At 38.4% G+C, this 22,523-nt stretch overlaps 1 protein-coding gene across 1 annotated transcript in view; it reads left to right on the plus strand.

Moving 5' to 3' along the window:
* Nucleotides 1-5,932: 5,932 nt before the first annotated feature.
* VCAN (versican) overlaps nt 5,933-22,523 on the plus strand; it is a 93,832-nt gene continuing 77,241 nt past the window's right edge. The window contains exons 1-2 of the mRNA XM_075180463.1: nt 5,933-6,181; nt 14,099-14,174. Of these exons, the coding sequence (XP_075036564.1) occupies nt 14,105-14,174 (70 nt within the window). The 5' untranslated portion in view covers nt 5,933-6,181; nt 14,099-14,104. The remainder of the gene's footprint in view (nt 6,182-14,098; nt 14,175-22,523) is intronic.

Here is a 22,523-nt window from a genome sequence, read left to right on the forward strand (position 1 = left end):
GAGGAAACCCACACAAATACGGGGAGAATATACAAACTCCACACAGATAAGTCCATGGTCGGGATCGAACTCATGACCTCAGTGCTGTGAGGCAGAAATGCCAACCACTAAGCATATACATGATTCAGTTGAGTAACATTCTACATGTTATCATACAACTGTACAAGAAATTGGTCTTGTACTGTGATATCATAGGACATCTCTATTGTTGTAGCAACAAATTCAGTTTCTCACAGCTATAGAGAGGCAGAACATTAAATTATACTGGAGAATTATTCATCCCAGTGAAAACTATAAGAAAATGAGATAACATTAAGGTGTTTTGTGATTATATGAAAGTACAGGGACCCTGAATGCCTAGATGTCTTACCATGCTGACAACCCATCACCCGTCACGCAACTATCCCTCTTCTCCATACCATAAATGCTCTTTATTTACAAACTGGTTCCCATTTGTCCTTAATAACAATCCCCCGGTTCCCCTTTCCTTGACAGTCATTGATGATTTCTGTGCTGTTATATATATATATATATATATATTTAATTTCTTTACTTAAATAGACATTGTAGACACCCCCACCACACAAACCATCTTCTCTTCTGTGCCCCTACACCTCCTACCATACGTTTTCTTTCAAAAAAACTCAGGTGACTTCAATTATCCTTATAATTAATACCAGTGTAAGTGATATTCCTTATAAAATACACAAATGGCATCTAATAAATATGTAAGTGATTGTATTAATACTTCTTATATTTAATAACATTGTCACTCACCTTTACACATGTAGTAATATTAGTATCACTTACATTGTTTTGGAAGTGCTATTCTACACTAGATTGTAAATGCAATGGCAAGGAGCAAATGAGCACTGTGGAATGTGCTTCATTCATTTCTATCCAATATTCTACATGTATTTCAGACACAAGATAATGTTTAAAAAAATTTATATCAGGCATCATGAAAGTAATTTCTGATGTTTTGAACCAGTCGTTTGGGATTGTGGTATGGGCAGCACGGTGGCCAATTGGTTAGCACTTCTGCCTCACAGTGCTGGGGTCATGAGTTCAATTCCCGACCATGGCCTTATCTGTGTGGAGTTTGTATGTTCTCCCTGTGTTTGCGTGGGTTTCCTCCGGGTGCTCCGGTTTCCTCCCACACTCCAAAAACATACTAGTAGGTTAATTGGCAGCTATTAAAATTGACCCTAGTCTCTCTCTCCCTCTCTGTCTGTCTGTGTGTGTGTGCCTGTATTAGGGAATTTAGACTGTAAGCTCCAATGGGGCAGGGACTGATGTGAATGAGTTCTCTGTAGAGCGCTGCGGAATCAGTGGCGCTATATAAATAAATGGTGATGATGACTATGATTTATTAAAGTGTGATCAGCCACTAAAACCGAAAAAACTGCCGTTTTCTCCGATAAATGGCTATTGCACAATTTTCGAAGGGTTTATGGCGGGAGAAATCATTAAACATTTCTTAACGCAGCCCCCGCAGATTAATATGGCGACTGTGACATTCTGCAATTATTTAACCTTTGAAAAGCTTTAATTTTCGCAGCAAGGTAACAGCATCCCAGGTGGTGTTTTATTGTCATTTTCTCTGGGATCCATCTGAAGTCTCTCTGTGTTCGCTGGACTCCTCACCCATAGAAGTGATATGTGCATTCGCATGGTACTTCTTCCAGACACCGTAAGCGCTAGGCTGCTGGTAAATAGTAAAAAGAGTTTGTGCTTGAGGGGGGACTTCGCCAGGGCTCTCAGAGTAGCCCCAGCATGGAGAATTACACCGTTTCTTCAGTATGCATTGATGCGATTTGCAGCACAATGTTTTCATACATAGACCATACTTGCCAACTTTTGAAAGTTGGCTTCCGAAAGCCTGCCGGGGGAGGTGGGCGAGATGGGGGTGGGGCTCCAAAATTCGTGTAATTTTGGACCCGCTCCCTTGATGTAATGACGCAAATGCGTCATTTTACAGCAGGGGCGGGGCCAAATGCCGCGATTCCCGGTGAATCGCTGGGTTTTGGTCCTAATTCTGCCCACTTCACTAGGAAGTGGGCAGATGCGGGAGATTGCCACACTCTTCCGGGAGTCCGTGAGACTCTCACGAAATGCGGGAGTTTCCCGGACATTCCGGGAGAGTTGCCAAGTATGGCATAGACCCATATATCTTGTCCAATGGTATAGTTGTTATGAATAAAAATGAGTGATTTGAAAGAACGTGTGTGCTTGGATACAGATGAATGTCTTGAGGTCAGCATGGATGTGTCTCCTTTGTCCTACAAGTTAGTACCACTTGTTTGTTGTATGTAACTACTGTGTGACACTGAGCAGTTAAAATATACATATCTTATGTATGTCAAAAGGCACATTGTCCTACAAACAGCAGAATGAATACTCATGTGCAGTGAGTGAATTGTGCTTCACCAGAGTCTAAATAATGATTTCTCCTTTCTAATCTGTGCAAGTTTTTACAAATCAGGATATATAATACAAAAACCTTCTCCTCTGCCTGTGTCATTGTAGTTTGTAGCAGCAGTTAATAGGAAGCAATTAGTGCTTAAGAGATACAATAGTATGTGATTGATGTGACTGGATGACTTGATGCAACACGGGAAACAGGGAAGACAAAAAACTCTGAGCCCAGGGTGTGTTGGGATTTGTGGAGAAGGGAGATTAACAGACAACAAAGGATATGTGGGGAGAAAGAGAGGGAATGGTGAGGAATCGGCATTTTTATGCATTAACCCTTTAAGAGATCGAGTGGCCAATATTAACTGCATCTTCAGTGACTTTGTCATTAATTAGCCGGCGAAGTTACGTTTGAAAACGGTTGTGCGGATAACCACAAATGCATTATTCCTGTTCTGCTTCCTGATCTGGGGTCTTTCATAAATTAGATCATTCTTTCTTTTCAGTGGCTTGTTTTAATTTACGTGGTTCACCCAGCAACAGGGAAGTGTACAGTCAATTGCAACGTACAGTGAGAGCCAAGTGGCCTCTGGTGTTTTACAATGTGGACTGAATCTTCTGTTTTAAGATCTCTGCTGCTTCCTTGTGTTCAGATGCAAGTCTAACTCACGCTGCTAAGTCATCCATCCCCAGCAATATACAGTAGCAGGACCAGAGGGAAAGGTGTCATTAAGAGTCAGTATTGATAGGCTGATTATTGTTATGCACATAAAAGAAGGGTAATGAGAAGGTGTTAGTGGAAATGACTTATAATCTACTAGAATATCCTATATCCCTATTAACAATACACAAATACACAAATTTCACCATCTATGTTTCTTCTCTCTATAAAAAAAAGTTGCATAAAGGTAAATCAGTAAGTTACTGTTATCATAGCTATATATATATATATATATATATATATATATATATATATATATATATATATATACATACACACACACACACACACACACACACACACACTTTCTTTGTGCTCTCAGAGCAGAAATGAGAAGCCTATCAAGATATGTATAGAGTTCCAATGTTATTCTGTTTTTTTATCACCAGTCTGCACTCTTCCTATTGATTTTGCCCTTGTTTTGCATTGATCGGCGGCAATCAAAGCTGGAATAACATAACCAATGCCAAGCCCTTAACTAAATGTGACGGATAACAATTTTCATTGGATACCTGTTCACAAGAAAGGCCTTAGCTCGATCTAAACACAAGGGTGAAGATATGACTACAGGAATAACATTTGGGTAGGAAATCCGGATACTGATATCAGTAAAAGTATTTTGGAGCGCAGTAGCCACCGAGGCTACAGACAATGACGCCATCCCAGCTATTTTTAGCTGTCACTTTCAGTAAAGTAACAAGTCGGAGCACTCTATTTTGGGAATCGGGGCTGGTATTTTCCATTTTACAGTGGAAAGCGTGTGAGATACACTGTAGTTGGTGGTCTTTGGTAGGGCTGTGGGAAACCAGTTGGTCACAGAGATTCCACATGGGAGGTAGCTTTTTTACGTGACCCACTTGTCCATGATTTGACATCTGTCAATCTCATCAGTCAGTGTCATTTATATTGCATTAATGGGTAAAAAAAGGTTTCATTTGTAGGACCAGTAAATCTAAATGATAAAGACATGATTAACCCATTCTGCACATTGTGCTATTTTGGCATTGTCTACTTTAGCCCCAAGCAACCTTATTCTATTCAAACTCAGCATGATGCTCCAGCTGAAGGATAACAAGAGTAGTAGTCCAACATCTGGAGAGCCTTAACTATCCTGTCTGCGATTATCTGTGAGTCAAGCTTAGGTTGCGTCTGTCTCATTGTGCAGACGTGAATGGGAGAATGACCGCAAGACATTCCATCACTGTTTACTTCCAGGTATTTGTGACCAGCGTTGCTTGCTCAACCTTTGTGTTCATTCGTCATTGTATAAGCCTGTAAGAAGACACTGAATGCTTTATTACTGTAGAAGTATTAGCCAGAGGAAGGCATAGTGTTAACATGGACCACTAAATTAATTTATTTGTTTACAGTGTTTTGACTCCAACAGGTGGGAACACAGCTTCCATGTTTAACTTGGTCTGGAGGTATTTAATGTGAAGTGTATATTGACAAAAGCAAATGCACGTCTATAGCAGGCACCTCAGAGAGAAGATGTAGATAAGGTACACAAAGCAAAGATTTCTATCCAGTCATGTTCATTGCAGCCACTCGGGTCTGATCACATCTTTAAGCTGAGATGTCTCTCATGAATGAGTCCAAAGCGATTATACTATTCTGGCTTTCTTCCCAGTCTCCTTGTGGTTACACAAACTCCCTTTTTTTTCTTACTACAAGCAAATTGGCTTATCTAGGTGACAGCTGAAAAGACTCATATTTCATTAAAAACACATTAGGTGCATAGGCAAAATCATCCCATTCATGTATGTTTCTAACGGGAGATGTAACCTCAACAATGCCATGTTGCCAAAGCCAGCTAATACAATACTTACATCATGGGAAGGTATTATTTCTGGCCAATATCTTTCCAACAGGAACCCTGCTTGTGTGTTTTGCGATCTGCATCCACGCAGCCAATATGTAAATGCTGAGAACGAGTTGCTGCCAGCAGTTTAATCAGCAGATGTACAAAAATGTTTATTGCAATCTGAAAAAAAAAAAATGTAGGCCAAAATGGATGTGGGGGACATAGTCTTGGCTTTAGGCGCAGTGTTTAGGCGTATTCTTGGACCATCTAACAGGAGATGATAGAGAGTCTGTCCCAAATAGGGCAGTGGGGCGTAGATGTAGCTGATAAGTCAGCCTTAGGAATCCTCCAAAGAATGAGCTGTATATTGTGAAATCACACTGAAAGCATGACATTCTAGTAAGAGTGTGCTTATGTTCTTGTATATTGTTATACCGCTAGATAAGCTAAATGCATGTATGTCACATATTACTATAAGCTAAAACAGACTTAAGGTGTATGAAATGACAGCAAAAGATTGAATTCGGACACTAAGTGGTTTTAAAAAATCGATTTAATGAAAAGTAATATCTGTAACGTTACTGTTTATTCTTAAAACATAATTATAATCCACTTTCTAAAGTCAGGATGCACTTTAAACAATGGATGAAAATACCAGTATTGGGGGTTGTTATAAAATAGCTATTTATATAAAGTAGCAAAGTAACTATTCTGAAACAGTGTATACTTTTGTTAGTCTGTATGTTGCAATTCCAATAAATATCTTGATTTAAGCAGCATGCAGGGCTGGTACTGAAAGTGTAACATGCTGTATAATAGTCTCCATGCATAAGGTGGGGAGGGCAGGGGCTGTATGTGGGATCTCCTTGGAGTCAGGGAGGGTAAATGAGCCCTCCTCTTACATAGAGCGCCCCTCCTTCCAGTGCTCTGACGGTGTAATGATATAATCATGAGGGGTGTCAGATCTCGCATTTGAACTTGCAGCCAAACAGAATCTGGTTCTTCTTTCACAAGGACTCAGTACAGGCACACGCTGGAGAGAGGTCTGGTATCAGCTGCCCTTGTTCAACGGGGAAACATATAGGGTGATAACAACTCAGAAAGAGAATAACCCCCAAAGCATCCTCCAGACCCTCTCACCCAGGGATATACTAATCCATCATCCACAAGCAACTCTGGAACACATCACTGTATAACACTGGACTTGATGCAGCTAAGACACTATTAGGTCACCTTTGAAGGTAATATTACTTTATTATATATTTGGGCTTTTTGACAATCATGTGCTTATTAACAAATCAGTTCATGGATCACTAATGGAATATATATATATATATATATATATATATATATATATATATATATATATATATATATATATATATATATAACAAATTATCAATGCTTCAAGAAAAAGCAAAAATATAGTGACATATGGATAAAATTGCTGGTTGTTATCAACTTTTTTAACACACTAGTGCATTGTTCTGTAATACAAAAGAAACTATGTTTAGAGATGTTAAGGTGTGATAAGCGATGTACACACATCGGCTTGTGGTTTACTAAGGATGTATGTAAAGGTTTTCAGTGGTGGTGATGACATCTGGCTGTTCTATCTGATAGCTCTGAGCTCGTGTTCCTGGAAAGCTTATTCTCTTTCTCTTGAACTGCAAAGAAATAGCTTTTGTGCAAAGCCTGGGAACCCCAAGGAGTCTCAGGTTCTATTGCAGAGAGGACAGGGTAACCAGGGATCACCAGTGGGCACAGCCTAACCAAACCCCCAAATTAAGGTGCACAAACTACAGGCTGATGGGACCATGAGGTAACTGTATGCAACAAAGCTCTATGTTAAACAAAGCCTTACAATTATAGTGGGGAAAATGCATTTGTATCATTGTCTGGTTAACTATTAGACTACCTTCTAACCACAAAGTGAAGCTGGAAGTATAAAAAAACATTTAAAAAACAGAATTTGTTCAAATGATTGTTTAAAAAATAAGTTTTTTTTATTAAATAATATTTATTATATAAATTAAATATGTAAAATGGCATAATATATAAAGGATCAAAAACAAAGGCAAAGCATAAGAAGCACAAACGTTAATTACTAATAACAAACCAGCATTGCATTTATGGACTATGTAAAACTGTAACATAGCAATAGGTTGGGGGAATTTTCCTTAGTTTAGATGTTTAACTTACCAGGTTACATATTGCTGCACACAATCCTATAGTGATAGTAGGTAGTGCTGTTACAAGTTAATGAGTACATTTCTCATAGGTCTGCAGAACCCCCTAGACTATGTACATTGGGCATGCTGTGTGAACGATGTATATCCTCAGAGGCAATATTTACTTCACAGATGTTACACTACATTGTTGCATTTCAATGGGTCTGTGTAAAGCAATGCAAGTCGATTCAAGTGTACCAGTTAAAGCGAAACATACTGTGTGACTTTATGTGGTTAAGGATTTACTCTGAGCATGCAGCAAAAAGAGTTTCCTAACAAAGAAAGTCACAACCTCCGCATGTCACATGGATTTAGTGGTGAAGCTGTTGTAAATTAACCTGCTGTGTTCATTCTCCTGCTAATCACTGATAGCTGGGCTGATGGTTTTTTTTTTATGAGAGTCACAGCGCAAAAGGTATTGTTCTGATTCAGTCCCTGGTAAAGGGATGTCTAGGAATGTGTTCTGCTCTTAACGGGAGAAATACGACCTCTGCTGGACCAAAAAAAGAATTCCTTTCTGCAGCATCCTACTGCATAGCCCTTGTTACACGAGGTTCACACACCCCCTTTGTGTCATATCTCTGGTTCACATCATTCATCTCCTCAACCTAGTAATCAGCATTAGACAAATGCAATCCATACAAGTTGTTGCTAGCATTAACAAGCGGGGAAAAGCCGTTTCATTGTATATCGTCTTTAATTAATGTCTATTGATAATATACCAGCATAGTTACATTTGCAGTTTAATATGTAGTGTATAGTGTTTAAAAAATAGAACGTCTGTTTTCTTACACAAAAAAAGATTCATGTAGCGTTTAATTGCCGCGGTAGGAATGAAGGGGTTAACGTAAAATAGACAGAGAGACTCGCCAACCCTTGTAGAACTGAAAGTTGTAACATGATGTGCCAGCCTTCTGGTTACAGGACATGCTTTAACTTGTAGTTCTACATCTGCTGGGAAACCACATTTGCCCAAGCGTGGGTTTAGGTTTCCTGTGCCGGCTTAAGGAGTTAACTTATGCATTTAAACAGACTGAAACATAGGGGAGGGAAAATGTAGCCAATCGCCCCACTGTGTGCGTTTTTAGATCTTTAATTCCATTGAGTGTGACTGGATGAATTGTAAAGTAAGCAAATTGTACAGAGAGGCGATGGAGCAGAGGTGTCCTGTGAGTGCAGGGACTGGGGAGCCCCTGCTTGGATCTGATTTCACCTCTGAGAAGATGCAGTCCCAGATCAGTCTCACATAACAAAAGCCAGCTGTCTCCATGAACCACAGATAGGGCGGTGACTGAAAAGTGAGGAGGGAGGGAGACTGCTTTGTAGAAACGGACAATGTCCAGGGAAGATCCGTTTTATCAATCGCCACGTGGACTGTAGGGATACCGTAAAGGTTTATTTAATTATCTCACAACTGCTCACACGTTTTTTACATTAAACCCTCAAACAAACCCCGTTGCTTAAATATTAGAGTGTGTTATACGCCTGCCCGCATCGATTTTTAACAAATGCCTTTACATTGATTGATACCTCAGCATGTGGATTATTTCACTATACCACGAGGTATCACAAATACATACCTGGCTATGTAACTATACCTATAAACTGCCATTTGAGAATGTTACATATACATGTACAGAGGTGTCCAAATTATAGTCTTTTTACATGAATTAATCTGGGGAACCACCGATCAGACCACCAAGGTATACGAGATCATCATTATCATCTATTTATATAGCGCCACTAATAGAACTCTGACCCTTCCCCCAGTTATATTTGTTTAACTAGAAGTACTTTGTCCTGTAAATGTGACTGCAGTCTCGCTAGACCCAGAACATTGCCTTTAAGATACCAAATTGCTCTTAAAGAAACATATAACTAAAATGCCCATATAAGTCCATATTGACACCACATACATGGTCTAGGGCTATACAGGCGATTTTCATCTTCTATGATTAATCTCCCAAAGGAAAAAAAACATTCTACTGTTCTTTGTTCCAGTGAACATTACTTGCCCAAAATAGCTAAGGTCGCCAGAATAAGCAACTAATCGCCAAAACCATTAAAAACTATAGAGAAAATTGATTGTCTAAAGTTCATGTGCAGCGATTAAACTGTTGTACTGTGCGACTGATAGCACTACAAAGTGATTAAACTTAGTTGTGTAGTAAAGCACATAGAAAACAATGCGTTGCAAATGTAGTGATTTTGTTGAGACTGCCAACTAAACATTGCATAGCCTACATTGCATAGCCTAGTAGCCTTAAAGGAAACGGTTTGACAACTGCTTATTGTTAAAGACCACCAGTCACAGTGTGGGTGGGACAGAGAGTTTGGTGCGAACGTGCAAACTTCAGTGGAGGAGGTTGCTAGGGAAAACGGATTAGAGCTCTCTTCATCCACTAAGCAAGAGGTAAGAAGTAGATTGGGTCTAGACAGTACTGATATGATTTACGATCAAATTGCTCTCATTTAAAGATCCTTTACTATCCACAAAGTAAAACTCTCAATTAATTATCTAGACTTAAAACCGTTCACTGCATTGTACAGCTGGAATGAAAGGACCAATGATACCATAGTAATGAAGACCATAATAAATATCATTGGTTCCATTATTTACTCTATACAAGAGGTAAGTAACCTGTGACTCTCCAGCTAATGGGGAACTACAAGTCCCAGAGGATGTCAGAACCTGCTGTGACATACAGTACCACAACAGATGAAGAGCCACAGGCTTCTTTACCCATGATACCTTTAATTAGCTTTTTATTTTCTACCTACACTTTGCAAATGTGATCCTGCACAATAAATGCACTTTACAGACACAAGAAAAGAACTCTATAGCCAAAGTCTTGCTATTTAATTAATTGCTATGTCTGGTAGCAGTGGCTCTGAATATGAGGTGATCATTTATTGAAATGAAATGGATATGCAGTATGTTGTAAGCCACAATTAGAAAGTGATTTGAGGCATTCTGCCAGTTTTCAACCACAGTATAGATGAATGCTGTATGCTGTATGATTCATTCTTTTTAGTCTGATGTGGATCAGATAGATCGAGCTTTTTGTGCATTGTTCAATTCTGCAAATTCAAGGAAACTATCCAGTTTTACTAAAAAAAAGTTTATTTTCCCTTAAAAGGGCAAGGTGGTGTGTACTTTAATGTGTGCTTAGAAAATGCTTTCCAGTGTATTTGCATTTACACATATGTTAGTGAGAGAGCTAGTGTAGAAAAATAATAGGGTTATAGAACCAGGGATTCTAAATCTCTGGTTGATGTACTCCCTTTGGGTACCTTAGATGAAAAAAGCTTAAGCGTTCACTATATTAGTAAAGAAAAAATTATAGTATTTATTAAACATTTAAAGACACACTGTGAGGGGATTTTTTTTATACTGAATGACACACCCATTTGGTGTGCTTGGCAAACATGTTCATATATTAGGGGACGGTTAATAAACCTTATCTTTTCTACATGAACATGTTATAAGAACAAGTTTGCCAACGCCTGAACTAAATAGTGGAAGCAACAGTGCCACCGGTTTAAAAAGGCCACATAAAGAACTGCACCCATATTGTTTGAACAATTATGTTTTCTCCAAGCATGGGTATCATTGTTGGCTTAATAAAGAAAAGTGTCAAATAGTTAATCTAAATGTAATTTTTTTAGGAAATATTATTTTTTCTGATTCTTTGTAGAACCATTAATGGCCACATGAGCAAATCTCACTCTCATCGTGATGTGTATGAGTTCTCTGTACAGCACTGTGGAATCAGTGGCGCTATATAAATAAACGGTGATCATGATTGTTTTCACAATTGTATTGTTACATTTAAAAATATCATGCTGTTTTTTTCTGAGAATAGGTGTTGCTTGTACCTGTGTGAGTTATTTTGGAACAAATGAACAAACCGCAACAAGTTACAGAGTAGAGCAAAAACAACAAATGACACAATGAACAAATAGTAACAAGTTGCACAGTACAGAGGGGTGTTCAGAGGAGGGATGGGGGACAGAACAGGGAGCATACCAGCATGAAGCAAGCTTGTGCCCAGCAGCGGGGTGTAACAAGCAGGGCTGAGAGTAATAGACCACACAGAAGGTGCCTGACATGGGTGCGCAGGCGTAAAGGATACTGTAGACAGGAAAACACGAGGAAAGAGGACTCTGTCTAGGACAGAATGAAACCTAGAAGGGAGGGGCTGACACAAAGAAGGTGACAGTGAATGGGCGAGTAGGTGTGGGTGAGCAGTAGGGGATGAGTTAGGAGGAGGGCTGGTAGGCTCTGATGAAAATGAGTTTTCAGGGTGTGTTTGAAGCCTTGGAGATTACTGTATAGTCTGATTGGGCATGGGAGTAAATTCCAAAGGTGGGGAGAAGCAGAAGAGAAGTCTTGGAGGTGGGAATGAGATGAGAGTGATACATTGGTCATTGGCAGAGTGTAGAGGGTGGGAGAGAGTGTGGATGGAGATGTGAGGGGCAGTGGAGTGGCTGAGGGCATTATAGATGAGGTGATAAGTTGGAACTAGCCAGTGTAGTAAATGACAGAGAGGGGAGACAGAGCATCAAGAGTGTAAAATAAGTCGTGCAGCAGCGTTTAGGGCAAATTGAAGTGGGGAGAGTTGGGTGAGAGGGAGGCCGTAGAGGAGGAGGTTGCAATAGTCAAGGTGACAGGTAATGAGAGAGCAGGTGAGAGTTTTGATTGCTTTTAAGGAGAAAACATGTCTGATCCTGCAGATGTTGATGATGATGTTGCGAAGTCGCAAGTGGCAGGATTGGCAGAGTGACTGAATATAGGGAGTGAAAGATCAGGAGCAGTAGAAGATGACACTCAGGCAGGGAAGTTGAGGAACAGAAGAGAGTGCACTGCTGTCAGCAGATAGGTAGAGGAGGGGGATCCCTAATGGTAGAAAGACAATGAGTTCACTTTTGGACCTGTTAAGTCTGGGAAAGCACTGGAACATGAAGGAGGAGATAACAGATAGACAGCTGAAGACAAGAGAGAGCAGGGAGAGGAGAGGTCAGGGGAGGAGAAGAATATCTGGGTATCATTTATGTAGAGGTTGGTAATGGAGGCAGAAGGAGCTGATAAGTTCACCAAGGGAGGAAGTGTACACAGAAAGAGGGTGAAAGCTGTTCCTTGATGGATGCTGACAGGTAGTGGAAGAGAGATGGAGATGGAGTCTGGGGTAGAGATGAAGAAAGAGTGGTTGGAAATGTAAGCAGTAAAACAGAAGAGGACAGGAGAGGATGGTCCAATATGTCGAAAGCTACAGAGAGGTACAGAAGGATAAGATTGGAGAAATTTTCCTTTGATTTGACAGTGAGAAGATTGCTTGGACCTAGGTATGTCTGGTTTTATTGGTGTGAAGGGAGCAAAAGCCAGATTGAAGTGGGTGGAGGAAGAAGTGAGAGGAAGCTGGTGAGGTGGATGTAGATAAGCTGCTGGAGAGGCGATGGGAAGGAGAGATATCAGGCAGTAGTTGCAGAGAGAAAGATAGGACAAGGGGAGGTTTTTTGAGGATGCCATGTTTGAAGGAGTGGGTGAAGGTAGCAGGGTAGAGGGACAGAATGAAGAAGAGGGTGAGGTGGGACAGCCATCAGGAGAGAGGGAGTGGACAAGTTTTGGTGCTCTACATTTATGCTCAGAAATCACAAATGGCCTCAGAGTTGTGGGTAGAGTCAGGAAAATCTCTATCTTATCCCAGTACATTAAAACAGGTTTGTATTCATATGGGTTTAGAATCACTGAAGATAAATTAAAGTTGTGTAGATGAAATGAAAATGTTATGGCATAGGTGGAAATGGACATGTTCTGGGAACCCTGTCCTCTGCACTGCTGGGGTCCCTGAAGAAACCAGGCCCACAAAAAAAGATGGCCTACAATTTGGAGTAGGCCTATATCTGAGCCAAGTGTTCCTCCCAAAAGTTGGAATTATCCTTTGTTGAGTTGAAGAAGCACTGTGTCTGCAGTATTCATTTTAACCAATAGCTGGAGCAACCAAAGAATTACAGATCATTTTCACTAGCACCTTTCCGCTATGTAGTTTTCTTTGTAGTTTACTTCTGCTTCAAATGGTCTTAAGTTTCTCACACATTATAATTTAGTCATACAATTTGATTTTGATTGAACTGCACATAAGTCTTTCAGTGTGTGGGAGACATGCAATCAAAGCTAATCAAAATGATATGATTAGATATATATAACTGATATTGGATAAGTTGTAAAAATTTTTACCTTAATGCAATCCAGCTGCTGCTTGTGCTGTTATTGTGTAATTCTTCATTGTAATGCACAACAGTGTTCTGCCAAGTTAAACATGAACATCTTCATAAGTGTGGGATAATCAAATCATTTGTTCTTATTACATCTCAGTAATAATCAGTATACAGTATGTGTTGAAATTGCAAATGTACAATCAAAAATTGGTACTCATATTGTATAAGTCAAAATCTCATGGCAAACTTATCATTTGATATGATGTTAAAAAAAAGTCTATATTTTATATATTATTGCTTTTAGTGATCTTATTAACAAGGCTGTAAAATGAATGTATTTGTAAGTCCAGCCCAGAGTCCACTCTTAATGAAACACAGCTCATTGCCTGGGTTTTCACTTCAGAAATATATATGTTATTTCAAGGTGTTTCCTTTCTTCACATCTGTTTACCGTCAGTGAACAGAACATGAGGTTCTTAGCCCTACACACTCACTCTTAGATCATTTTCTCTTCTCTGACATCATCCTGAGGACTAGGCCAGAGCAGCTGATTGTCAAGAAGTCTAGAGCTCCCACAGACTGCTGATTATGGGAGAGAAAATAAATGCAGCCTTTGAGCCAAAATAACTATTTTGTAACTATTTGTTAGTGAAATGTAATGTCTGGGACTATGATGCATTACTTAATACATACTTTCTTTTTTTCCAGGTCAACATGTTGTTAGATATGAAATATATCTTTTGGATATGCTCAGCATTCCATATTTCCTATGCATTCCGTTCAGGTAAGCATCACATTCTATAAAATAACTTCAAGGAACGTATTTTGATTTTAACGTGAACAGACCCGATTTTCAAGGCATTTTGGTACATCAACGTTCAATATTGCCATATGTATGATCGGAGGATGCAGGTGGCCCACCCCAAGGTAGCCCACTATGGGCCCAGCACAGGGGGCAGATGTCCCCCAGCCCAGCCTGGCCCTGTATATGACCAGAGCTGTCAATGCATGGGCATGCTGGGCAGTTGCCCGGGGGCCCCACCAGCATAGGGGCTCATAGGATTGCCAAGTTTTCCGTATATTATTCCAGGAGATTTATTCAGAACCTTCAAACCCTCTTTATTAAAATGTTTAGGTGGACTAATCACCTTAGTATCAGCTGTTATCTGTACATGCAATCTCGCTGTTGCGAACACATATCTTGACCTTGAAGAAAATAACCTACACTAACTAATTGTACATAAGTGGGTGAGTGGTTGTGTAGGTAGGGCCCCAGTGCACTGCTTTGCCCGGGGGCCTATAATGCTGCTAAGATAGCCCTATATATGATTGTGCCAGATTAGGCATTAAGTCATTAAAGGGTTTGCTCACCATCAAGTAACTTTTTTTAACTTTTCAAATGTTACTAAACACACTAAAAACATTACTTTCCCCACTATTTTCCTTCTGCATTTCAATCATTTCTTATCTGAACAGATACGATTATTGTTATTATGGCTTAACATTATAGCGATGCTCGGTGCATTGAATGCAACTCTTGCTTGATAAATTGTTCTGGGTGATGTCATCCAGCAGCACTACTGCTGCCAATACATTTGTAAACTATATTTGATTAAATAAACACATTAGGGGCAAATATGAAAACTGATGCACATATAGTAGATATAAAAAGGTGCTGAAACACTCAGACATTTGCTTGAATTTTAATCTGCAACAGAACAGTAAACAACAGTAATTTTCATAAATGTCTTTGGACACATTGGCAGAAATAGTGTGTCAAACACACACACACAAACACAAACACACACACACACACACACACACACACACACACACACACACACACACACACACACACACACACACACACACACACCAGAATTTGACATATTATGTTTACATAAAGTTATCTCAAACATTAAACATATATATTTGTAATATTTGTTAAAAGTGGTACTTTTACATAAACAAACATATGTTAGGGTTAGTGGACCTTTAAAATCATGGTAACTTGGAGGATTCTGAGGCTACAGTTGAAGAATAATTGCAGAGGTCACCAGTCTTCAGCATTTTATGCATTTACAACTTCATATTCCCAGAATTTATTGTACCTTCAATATGGCTTATGCAGTAATAATGATCTAGTGTGACACTTGGAACAGGATTAAAATGTTATAATTCTATGAGAATGTACAATTAGTAAACTATTCCATGGCCTGAGCCCTGGCAATTACAGAAAGGTTTCAAGTTCATGGCAGGGGGAAAACAATCTGGTATATGGAAAAAGAAATTGATTGTTCGAGCAAAAGGTAGCTGACACATTATTTCCCATTTTAAATGTTTTATAGTACTCCACCCTTCATTACACACACAGCAGTCACAAGGATTACATTCTCTGTACAGCACTGTGGAATATGATTGGCGCTATTTAAATAACGGGTAATATACATACAACCTACATGTATGGGCAAAAAGTGGCAAAGGTAAAATTGTAGAGGTAGCTCTTTCATTATTTCTTTTAATATATAATGTAATAATCAGATGAAATCTATGAAAGTAGAAAGGATTGCCAAGCTGATGGGAGACAGTGGGGGCCAAACATAGACAATAGTTATAATTAACAATATGATCTGAGGCCAGAACAATGTATATTAAGGAAGTTGTTCTGAATTATACTCCCAATAACATAATAGGATGTCCACTGCCAGGTAACTTTAATTTATTGGTTTATACTGTACATCACCACCTCAGTACATTGCTTTATTATTCTTGTTTCCTTTTGCTTTTCACCAAGGTATTTATATTTAGCAAGCAAAATTATTTTGTTTCCATAACATATAAAAAAACAACCTTATCTGTGTGGAGTTTGTATGTTCTCCCCGTGTTTGTGTGGGTTTACTCCGGGTGCTCCGGTTTCCTCCCACACTCCAAAAACATACTGGTAGGTTAATTGACTGCTATCAAAATTGACCCTAGTCTCTCTCTGTCTGTGTGTGTGTGTCTGTGTGTCTGTGTGTGTGTTAGGGAATTTAAACTGTAAGCTCCAATGGGGCAGGGACTGATGTGAATGAGTTCTCTGTACAGCGCTGTGGAATCAGTGGCGCCATATAAATAAGTGGTGATGATGAAGATGATGATACATTGGATATTATTATGTTGTATCCAAGGGCAACTGGAATAAAAACAAACCTATTCCTTGATGATATAAATGCTTTTGATGAAACACACATAAAATAACCAGAAAGCTAAAGTATTTTGTGTCAGTCTGAAGATGTATACAACCTAATAAATTAAAGTTGTCTATTGGTGGTTAATTCTGGGTACTCTCAATGAGGGGCCAAAATAGATACATTTTTCAACATTTTCAGAAAAGAATGCAACTTATCATATATAGTAATGCCTTGAAATCACTGCAATATTATTTAAGAATAGCATTAGCAGTGAAAGTGAGTGAAATTTAACAATCCTGCTCAAGCATAATCCAGAGTTACTAACATGAGGACCAAATCTGTAATTTAATAATATGCAGAGGTCTTGTTAAAAAGACTTAACATAGCAGTTTAACCACATCTATTGAATGAACTACAATAGTTCCTCAGATTCTGGATTGTGAGCGCTGTTATATTTGCCAACAATAAAATACACAATCTGCTCAATAATTGAACTGTAGCAGAGAAATAGGTTGGAAAAGCCAGTTCACAGTGGAAATAAATAGACCAGTAATTTCCAAAAAAGTGTCTTCAGTGCAGGTCAAGAAAAACAAAACATATTTATTAATAAAGGCAAGTGAGAGATTGGTAAATGGGAATGTGGGCAGACGAATATATCTTAATTATGAATTATTTGCAAGGGAGACTGCTTTATCAAGTTCCCAGCAGAAACCAAAAGGATGTTAAGCTTTTATGTGTTTTTTTTGGTTAGCTCACACTCCATAAACTAAAACTCTGTTACTTTTTTTCTTTATTTTGCTATATTTATTAAAAAGAAGGATAGCATATTTTATTTTACCTGTCAATTACACAGTATGTAGGTAGCCATATTGTGGATTGAAACAACATTTATGAATATGCAGCCTATCAGTTCCCTAGGAAGTAATGACTAGTACAAGACATCCTATGACCAGTATTCACCAGGCATGAAATAAAATGCTTCTATTCGGATGTACTGAATATGGCAGACTAGATAGAGTTTTCCTGCACTGTGGGTTACACTGTAACGTTCCCATCTTCATAGAACCATGGAGGTCATCGGCAAGGACGTCTACTACTTGTTACATGAGAGGGACAGGGCATAAAGATGGGAGTCTCCAAAAGTGGACAACCCTCTTAAGTTATTTTTTTGAAAATACTGTACTCCCTCTTTATACCAACCCTCTATATAACACCACACTTTTACCACCATGTATTCGCTTGGCACAAAAGCATTAATTCCATTATAAGGCACATTTAATTTATTTTAGTTCCTTTAATAACTAGTTCGAAGCCACTTTTTTTAAATTCCTTTAACTCAATATGCAATGCTTTGGCTTAATTTGCCCACTTTGTTCCTTTGTAAACAATATGGTAACTTCCACTCATAATAATTCAAATCAAAATTTGTAGAGCAATAGAATAAATGACATCACTAAAAATAAGTCATAGTTACATAGAATGTAAAGATTGTATTATGAAAGTAGAATAACTCATAACAATTGTAAGGAGCACCAACACTTTACTGTACGATGGGATACATTTATTAATATTTATTAAATAGTGCCGGCGTACTGTGCAGTACTTTACAATTGAGATATGTACATATACTTGTATGAGCAGGCATACTCTATGTGTGGGCACCATTATAAGGAGTAATCCTAATTTGCTCTGTTTCTGGAAACAATTTAATGAACAGACATCATCAGGTTTCATGGTTCTGGTCAGTGTCAACCTGGGGGATGAAGGGCCCACCCTAGGATCGTATTACAGGTGATCACTGCTAAGTCAAATTTAAATGATTTCATGCAGTACATACAGTATACTTAATAATTCTTAACTATGTGCAAAATATACATGTTACAATAATGGATTCGAAATGTGCTTTAATTCACCATCACACTAAAGGCAAAAATCACGTTGTGTGTAGTGATGGGCAAATCTGAGATTCAACTGATTGGTCCAGATTCATCCTAAATTCACTGATAAATATATGCCACCTAAAGAAACATGACTGTCATAGTGCATGGAAATAAAGAAGCCAATCAGCTGGGTTTGACAAATGTCACATGTCTATAACATTATAAAAGGAGCTTACATCACCTCTGGCACTCACTTTGGATTGTTCTAGGGGAAATTGTCTGTGGATGCCGCTATTTGTGATTGTGACTTGTGAAGTGATCTAATCCTCAGTTTTACTTCTGTTCTCTGCACACTTGGTACATAACAATATGGTCTGATTTGCCTATTTTTTTATTTTACATCCTACTTAGCCTTATAATGGCTCACAATCTATCGGATTTGTGTAGTTTGTTTCCAAATTGCACACTCAACCCCTTTTTATTTCCTTCAGTACTATAATAAATCCCAAACCTGCCATGTGTGTTCTTGTCATTGACAGTATCCATATTCAAATACCCAGATAATACAATGCTTATCAAGCGGTGTATTGATAGTTTATATAAAAATATTTTTTTCTGCACTTGTCTTTAATCTCGATAACTATCTGAGTGTAAAAAAAGAAAACAGACAAAATTTTTCTCCATTCGTTATTAGCGCCATTAGCTCTCTATGTGAAATTGTGGGCTAATTAGCACATATTAACAGTTCAGATGATAATGAAACTTGGGAATCTCCATCCTTATCAAGTCATGAGACAAAGCTTTCTTTATTTAGTCACAACTTTGCAGACTTCGAGGACCATTTGTTAGGCTAAAATGAAAAATGTTGAAAATGTCAAACCTGCCAAAACTATGGCCACCATCCAACACTGCTGGAGGTCATAACCAAAGGAGAAAAGTATAGCAGGGCACATGCTAGAGCACTAGCTCTATTATTTATGCTTTTCAAGATTGTGGAACCCACATAAGTTCTGGAATTGATGGCTTATGCAGAAGTGAGATGGCAAGTACTTAGTCACTACTATTATTCAAAAATGTACCCACTTTATAGTTGCACTAAAAGCTCTCAATTTTAACTTTTAACCCCCCTCCCTAGTTTTTACTGGCTGTATTGTAAAGTCTACTTCTCCCCAGACACTGCAGATGGCTGATGAGAAGTGGGTGTGATGAATTGTAGGTGGAATCCCACAAATTAGAAGACATCAAAGTGAATTGTAATTTGGAAGCAAGATTTTAAAAAAGAAAATTTCAAATATAGAGCAATAGAGGCAGAGCACCTAGGCTGATTTTTTAATGATCCCTCGCTTCATTATATAATATTATTTCAGTAGTTGGAGGACTTGTTCTTGAAACCAAAATTTACTATAATGCTGAAGCAGTGCATAGAGAGAATATTATTCTGTATTTTTTATTTATACTTTGTATTTCTAAATATTAGTAATGCATATATAAACTCTTCTTGTTATACAACATTACGTATTTTCAGTGATTGCAATTGGAAGGCTGTGTGCAGGGCTCACCATTCACTACAAGTACTATTCTTTGACATCTTCCAGAGCTCTCTTGTCAGCCTTGCTAAGAGGGATAAATACTCTCAGAATACAACAGCTTGGTGTGTGGCCTTGTGGCAATAGCCTGTACAGTGGTGCAGCATAAAACTTAATTTACAACATATATTGTGTTGTACTAGACAAATTTATGCTAATACATTATCTTGAAATTACAGTTCCTTTAATTAGAAGGTTGAATTTGACATCTGAATCTGTCTAACTGTTAAGTCAGTATCAGATGCAATGTACTTAGTCTCTAATATGCAATCACATTTGATTTGAACAATCAGTACCTTACAGAAAATATAATTCATTGTAAGTCTGAAGTCTGGACAGGTCTTCAAGGGTTCTACTAAGCCAGAGCCAAACTGTCAATCAGAATAATTCATCTGATAATTGATGCACCTGAACTTTAACATAAAAGCCGATGTTGAATTGTGGCTCATGAACTGGAATTTTTAGCTCCTAGTGTAATTTTCAAACTATCTATTTGGATTCTGGCTCAGATTGGCTTCAGTTACATTCTGAAAGATATATTATAATTATTGCCGCACACAGACCACTTGTGTTGTCTACTTAATGAGTTTTCAGCCTGAGTGTTTCATTTAAAGTTTAATTGACATTATTGCATATTCAAAAGCATTGTAAGGACTTGAAGAGGATAGATGTTAAGGATTGATAGTAGGCAGCATTCCCAGTAAGCATGTCTCTTTGTGTGTGGCAGATTCTGTCTGTTCACTATCAAAAGAGTCTTATATCTATTTTACCTCAATTGCTATCTCTTATGTATAAACAATACAGACGCCTTATGGCAATGGATTTCCTAGTCCACTTCATTTGTGGCAGGTGTCATTGTCCAAAAATACAGTCTTTAGTGAAACGTTATTTTAATCCCTGCTGAATGCTTTTTCTTCTTCGCTCAGCTTTTACCAGGAAAAAAAAATCATATCTCTTTTGAAAAAAATTATGCAATTTTACTTCTTAAGCTGGGTACACACTACAGAATTTTCCACCAACTTTTTATGCTGATTGATTTTACATGCGATCGATGTTCCGATCGCTCGGTCCATGGACTGCATACACACTAGCCTTGTTTAGGACGAAAAAGGGAAGAGCGGATATCCCTTTAGTGACTTTTTACAGCCATATTGTCGTGAGCAATGACTGTAATTTCGTACTCACTGTTGTGGATCGGTCAGAAGTTTATACACACTACACAACGGAAACGAGATTGGAACGAAAATATTAAACGGTACAACCAACCAAATGAGGCGACAATCGTCCATTTGGGCAAACTTTCGACCATCGTGTCACTGCGCACACTGACCCGACTTTTGAACGAGCGGTCGTATGTCGGCTGATTTAGCCGATTATTGGACGAAAACCGTGTAGTGTGTACCTAGCTTTATATTTCATTAATTGCACAGATTCTTTGGAACATAGTTTATTGTGTAAAGAAAGAATCTTTATTACGTGCCCTACTAGGATGAGTTAAAGCAAGGTGATATTGTACTACATTTTCAGAGTCATTGGTGAAGAAGGAATGCATCTTTATTTTTCAATAGGTTTAACACTACTATATAATATCAATTTATGACAGATGTAGCAATATATTAAAGGCTAATGTACCTTTCTATTCAAATTTTTAAATTACTCATCTTCTTCCTTTCTCCCCTCCCCCGTAGATGCTCTGTTAAATCACTGACAGTCCACAGTAAATGGGTATGTTTTGGGGCATATGAGGGGTGTTACATGGTTACATTGAGGTTGTGGAAAAATTTGCCTAAATTTCTAGGGGTCTGAAATGTTAGAAGAGTAAAATTAAGAAGACCCCAAAAATATGTATTGTATCTATCAAATACTATATTCTATTAGTCACTAATATAATTCATAACAAACACAAACATTGATGGGATTTTATTCATGTATCATAGTATGAGTACAATATTAATGAAATAAACTATTTCTTAATGGGAAATGGAACTGCTTTCTGTAAAAAGGGGCTCTATATTGAAGGATAGCGCAGCACAGGGGCTCAGTGGTTAGCACTTCACAGCACTGGAGTCATGAGTTTGATTCCCAACCATGGCCTTTTCTGTGTGGAGTTTGAATGTTCTCCCCGTGTTTGCGTGGGTTTCCCCCTACACTCCTAAAACATACTATTAGGTTAATTGGTTACTATCAAACAGACCCTAATGTGTGTGTGTGTGTGTGTGAGTGTGTGTGTTACGGAATATAGACTGTAAGCTCCAATGGGGCAGGGACTGATGTGAGTGAGTTCTCTGTACAGCGCTGCAGAATCAGTGGCGCTATATAAATAAATGGTGATGATGACGACAGTCTACAAATCTTGGAAATTACATTTGATTTAGTGCAATTCCTTCTTATGGTCTATAGATGCCTGTACTTCACTTGCTGTCCAGTGACCTACCAGTATGTTTATAAAGTGTGGTAGGAAACCAGATCACACCCACGCAAGCACACAAACTCCAGA

The sequence above is a fragment of the Mixophyes fleayi genome, chromosome 1 (genome assembly GCF_038048845.1).
Source record: "Mixophyes fleayi isolate aMixFle1 chromosome 1, aMixFle1.hap1, whole genome shotgun sequence".
Lineage (NCBI taxonomy): Eukaryota > Metazoa > Chordata > Amphibia > Anura > Limnodynastidae > Mixophyes > Mixophyes fleayi.